The sequence below is a fragment of the Artemia franciscana genome, chromosome 10 (assembly GCF_032884065.1).
Source record: "Artemia franciscana chromosome 10, ASM3288406v1, whole genome shotgun sequence".
Classification (NCBI taxonomy): Eukaryota; Metazoa; Arthropoda; class Branchiopoda; order Anostraca; family Artemiidae; genus Artemia; species Artemia franciscana.
This window is the reverse complement of record NC_088872.1, coordinates 23,335,586-23,341,585: the sequence shown is the minus strand read 5'-3', so window position 1 is coordinate 23,341,585 and position 6,000 is coordinate 23,335,586. Positions and strand designations below refer to the sequence as shown.

Genomic DNA, 6,000 nt, shown 5'->3' with positions numbered 1-6,000 from the left:
TTTTGATATTGATTTGACAAAACATATAAACATTTCTATAAGTTCACGCACGTATACTTGAGTTTAACGCGAAAATGGCAAAATTTAGCAGAGACCAAACTTCATCCATATTAATAAACCAGCTGTCTAAGACCGGAACTATTCCTGAATATTAAATTTTTTAAAACGATAAATCTTAAATCTCATTAGTTTCATCTTGCTGTACCCTTGCTGAAGATCTTTTCTTCTTCTTTTTTTATAAATACATAACAAGAAATGCTCACCTTACATCTCAATAAACTAAAGAAACTAAGTGGCTTTACGCTTCGACTAGTTTTTAGTAGCATTCAGGGCAAATGGAAACAGACAATTTTAACAATTTGCTTTACCTACAACAGGTGTAGTTGCCCCTGCAAAGCCAGTCGGTAAAAAGCAGCCTAGTAAACATATAGTAAACAAAAATTATGATATTAGCCGATTTTACTGAAAGAGTGTATAAAAATCAATTGAGATTGGCAATGAATCATCCCATTAATATTTTCTTTAAAAATAAAGGCACGTATTATGGGGAATGATTCCCATTTAACTTTCTTCGTCTTCAATCTTAGGCGCCAGGTAGTAACGAACAAAGCCCAGTTCAGGAACCTTGTACTCAACAACTAAAGGAACGTCAGGTGACATGCTCAACGAAACCTGAAAAAGTAAATAGGTAATAGAAGAAAATCCAAGTTTCTCAATTCCATGGAACAGGAAAAATAAGAAAAACGCTCATTAGACCGACTGAAGACTGAACATGATATAGAATTAGTTTTGTTAATCATATCGTCAGTCCGTAAATTATGATTTGAAGCACAAGGATTAAAAAGCATAAAGAAACACTGAAAGAGTTCCAGGAAGAAAATCAAGATAACAGCGTGTTATTGAGCTATGGCAATTTTTGCGAAAGCTTTCACAGAGAAAGCAAAAGGCTTGCCATATAATAACATAACATTAAACGTAAGAATCAGTAGAAACGTCTATGAATTCCACTGTCGACTTTAACGTCCAATTTCGAAATTTTTTCCAACATACATTCCAATACGCTAATTTTGACAACGGAGAATCCTCTCCTTTCCCATAGACACACTCGAAAGCAATGTCTTACCTTGTATAATTCTTTAGCGTCCATAACACTCATCAGTTAACAGCCAATCTGAAAACTATAACGTAATGCTACAGAACAGCCAGCAGAGACATCTACAATCGCACCGCCGACAACTCAGCCGGTTTTGGATAATAATAATATATAAGGGAATAAGGGAACTTGAGTTTTTTTATGTATAAAGGTAAGCGACTATATCTCATTAAATATAAAGATGCTTGCAGTCAGAGAGGCATTAAAAAGTGAAGAGCTTTATACACAAACGGGTGATTTTACCCTGCTTTGTCTTAGAACTCGGAGACCGAATAGAGACTTTCACTAAAATTTGTGCTTTTTTTGCTGTGTATAGGAGTGGGAGGTGGCGGGTTAGTTGGCTTGTTACATAATAGAATTCGGTAAAGATTAAAGGAACATAAAAAAATCAATTTAAACTGTCCACATATAACCATTTTGGCCAAATTATTTATGTAATTGACAACTATTTTATGTATGTGAAATTGAAATTGGCCGATTTGGTGCTGATTGAATTTGGCCAATATTGCTGCAAGAACTGCATAGCTTTGAAAGGAATTAATAAGCCTTTGCTATTTGAGGCATCTGATAAAATACAACACAAGGAGCTCACGTCCGACGGAAAATGAAACTTTTTTTTTTTGCCATTATTAATCTTGATTTCAGTGCGAGAGCTATTTGCAGCGAAAGAAGTAGTTTCCCTGGCAATGTAGGATTCATTAGGATATCTACTTTTATGTTAAAAAGCAGAATAAGACACTTAGAATCCAAACTGCTGTACGTCCCACTTGACACAACATTGAAATAGATATCAATATGGTAACACGGGGACTATACCTATTTCTCTATTCAAAATTCCCTACCACTATATACGCTCTCTTCATTTCAGTATACTTCGTAGGATCAAACTTTTTTGTTAATACAATAACGCAATGTACGTCATTGCAATTAGTTTCCCTGAACAAAATAAAATTTAATATCTGCAAAAGACAGAGAGGAAGACAAAAGACGCTTCAAATAAAGAGGAGAAAAAATGGTGACACTGTCATTATGAATGTATGTGTCGACCAGCTGAAAAACTATAGAGACGAAAGTTCTGAATTTTTTTTTTATCTAGGATGCAAAAAAGTCAGGTAAATGTATAAATAAAATTATACCCTTGCAGATCCATTCACTTTTTTTTGGGTTACTTTAATTGTCACTTGACAAAAAGTGATAATCCACGCACGGCTCTGTTTCTTGGCCTAATTCCAAATGAAAGTGCTCTTCTACCTTAACCTTGATTATGTGCTTGTTTCTAGTAATATTATCAGTGGTGTAGGAAGTGTAACCGTACTAAAAGATTTTATTGTTTCTCGTCATTTCCCATTGTCTTTGGGTATTGCGATTCCATTTAACCGTGTGCAGGTAACTCAAGAATCTAAATGGCTTACGGTAATAGAATGGAATAAGGTTGATACATCCCAGTACCAGGATTACATCGATAATCTTCTTGCAAAAATGAAAATAGCACTTCAGTTACCCCATAATTACGTTTCGTCTTCAATCGACAAAAACTCGTCACAAGCTAAATATATGTGTGTCACTTTTTCCGCGAGCCTTATTACAAGCGGAAAAGTAGTTCGTCCCTAGGACTTTAAGTACGAGTTGGCTCCAAATTGAAGGGCTAGTCCCAGAATCATCACGTTGAGGCTTATAATAAGGCCAATTTTGGTTAGGTATCTAGACACCGACACACCTCCCCCCTTTTGAATTATGGGAACAACATTTCTTGAGTTTTCAAAACTTGCCTCATTTATAGAAAAGCCCTTTCAAAGTTACACTCAAATAGATACTTTCGAAAGAGCTCACATCACAATTTACTGTATCTGGTTCAGATATTTAGCTTAAACTATAATCCGTAAAATCGAAAATCCTCTCTCAAGGGGTACAGATAACGTTTGCGCAAAAGACCTCCTACTTGGAACCTCACCCCTTTTTTCCCACCTTGCTCCACTGTTCCAAATGGCGCTCTCGATGGGAATAGTTCCTTCTTCGTTTTCAACTGGTCACCTTACTCCTTTCCCTAAGGAGAAAAACACCTTAAGCAAAATGCTCATCATTTGTGAAGTTTTTGAGGAACCGATTGAACTTATTGATTAAAGTTATATGCCTCCAAACCAATTTGGGTTGCAGAAAGAAATAGGATACGCTCAGGCACTGACGCCACTGTCGTTAGTCTTGGTTAATGCTGATAAAAGAGGAGAGTTACTCGTTCCAGAGACCCATGTCAGTCGTACTTTTGATTCTATAATTCACGCGCATATTCCCATTGAAACTTACAAACGCGGAGTCAGTACTTGAGTTATTCGTACTTTGTATCCAATGCTTTATCCTGGACACACAGTCCCAAGCGGTTTCCTCTTGAATCTTAGAAAATATAAATGTATCTCTTATTGTTTATACAGATGTCTTCAATCCCAGCTATAGGATACTGGCATTTAAGAATTTTTTTTCTATTTTGAGTCGAAAACATTAAAAGATAAGTTCAAACTTTAACGCATAAAAGTTCGACGTCTTATTATTCAGCATGGGTACAGTTCCCGAAATACTTAAGGGTGATTACGATGGAGTATTAGTTGCTCCAAAGTCAGAAATGAAATGACTAGGCCTCTCAATCGGTGACTCTTAAAGCAACTAGAAAGCTCCTTTCCCATAATTTACATTACCGGACGTCCATTGCCTAAGTCAGAATAGCATCTAATAAACTTCGTTTTAATCGCAGACTACTAGCTAAACAGATCAGCGAATCTACGCTTCCAAATTTTCTACACTTCGCCCCTTTTTAACGTACGTTTTCGACAACCGAAACAAAACAACTCCGGCGAATATATTACCGGTATGCAGTTGCTGTGTCTCCTCGGCCTCCCACCTTGTGCAAGTAATTTTTGGGCCACTAGGAGATACAGTATTATAGACCCCATCGCTGTCATCAGCTAATACATTGAAGGTTATAATAAACGAATCAATAGATACCCATTGCGTTATACTTTCAATTTTTTTTTTTAAGTGCGATTTTCCATCTTTCTTTTTTTTTCTATATCATACTCCGTTTCTCACTGTATTTACAACAATTCATAAGTAAATTCAATTCAATATAAACATGCCTGTCATCAGTCTTGCTGATGACATGCTTTGTCCTTTTAATCTTTAACTTTACATCTGTATCTTTTTAATGCTGAAACGCTTTATCCTGGATGCACAGTCCCAAGCTGTTTCCTCTTACATTTTAGAAAATATAGACGTATCTCTTATTATGTGCGCGGATGGTGTCTTCAACCCCAGCCGGACACTACTGGCCTTTGACATTTTTTCTTCTCGAAAAATTGTCGAGAACATTAAAAGACAAGTCCCAAGTTTAACACATGAAGTCTAACCTCTTACTTTTCAGCAGAGGTACAGTTTTCCGAAGATTTAAAGGTGATCTTGACGGAGTATTGGTTGCTCCTAAGCCGGAAATGAAATGTTTAGGCCTCCCAATCGGTGACTCTTAAAACAACTAGAAAGCTCATTCCTCGTCATTCACAGCGCTGGACGTCCAATGCCTAAGGCGACGTAGTCACTAACAAGCTTCGTTTTAATCGCCGGCTGCTAGCTGAACTATACAGCGCATCACCGATTCCACATTTTCTGCACTTTGCCCCTTTTAAGCGTTCCTTTTCGGCAATGGAAACAAAACAACTCCAGCAAATATACTACCGGTATGCAGTGTCTCCTCGGCCTCCCACTTTGGGTAAGTAATTCTTGGGCCACTAGAAGAAACAGAATTATAGACCCTATCGCTGTCATCAGCTGATGCATTGAAGGTTACAATAGACAAATCAATAGATACCCATGGCGTTATGCTTTGGATTTTGGTTTCTTTTCAATTGCGATTTTCCATCTTTCTCTTCTTTTCTATATTATACTCCGTTTCTCACAGTATTTACAACAGATCATAAATAAATTCAGTTGAATATAAACATACCTGACTGGAGAGAGGAGTTGCTTTAGTGAATGAATTTAAGTAGCGACAGGCAAAAGTCAGAGTCACTGGTTCGTTCATTTCAATAATAACTGCTTCTTCTTCCTTGTCAACGTTTTTATTCTGAGCCAGCTTAATGTTGCCTAAAAAAGGAAAGAGATAACCCCTTCAATTTAAATACTGGAATAAAGCAATATTTTTTATGTGCAAAGGTATAAAGCATAATTTATCTTCTTTCCTTTTCAGATAAGACATAATATACTGCTAAAATATAAACGTAAGAATTATATTGAAGATTTTGAACTCCATCATAAAAAAAAAGATAGAACATAAGAATAAGGTATCCCTAAGCTTTGTCTAACTCGAAATTCTGTAAGCACTCTATTCATTCAACGCTTCCTGTTTGAACATGTTGCGAGGATATTTTGGTAAAACACATACAGGCAAAACGTTCACTTATTTAGAAATATGAGACCATGAATCAAATTACATTTAATCATTGTTCACAGAAAGTACTTTTACTCTTGGGAGAATTAGATTTAAATGAGTTGCAACCTAATGTGAGTGAAGGAATAATACTTATTTGCAGTTGCTGAAATTCAAATTATCTAGTTGCTTTTCACCTAGCTAAAAATCCAAAACTAAACTAGCTAAACAAAATCAGAATCTTCAACGGAGAAATGAAGGTGATATTAAAAAGTACATATTTAGACCACAAGTTTTCCTGTAAGGCATAGGGGAAAGAGAGGAGATATGCATGAGTACACGGAAAAACATATCTTGGATTTTCGCAAAAAGAAATTTTTCATCTAACCTAAATGATAGTGAAAACTGGCTCTAGTCATATAAATCCACACTTGGCATG

The 6,000-nt window shown here is 36.1% G+C and overlaps 1 protein-coding gene across 2 annotated transcripts in view; it reads right to left on the bottom strand.

Moving 5' to 3' along the window:
• Positions 1-441: 441 nt before the first annotated feature.
• Positions 442-6,000, bottom strand: part of LOC136031937 (proliferating cell nuclear antigen-like) — a 32,241-nt gene continuing 26,682 nt past the window's right edge. For both annotated transcript variants that reach the window (XM_065711933.1, XM_065711934.1), the window contains exons 6-7: positions 5,139-5,278; positions 442-672 (exon numbers count right to left, since the gene is read on the bottom strand). In XM_065711933.1, coding sequence (XP_065568005.1) covers positions 562-672; positions 5,139-5,278 — 251 coding nt within the window. In that variant the 3' untranslated portion in view covers positions 442-561. The remainder of the gene's footprint in view (positions 673-5,138; positions 5,279-6,000) is intronic.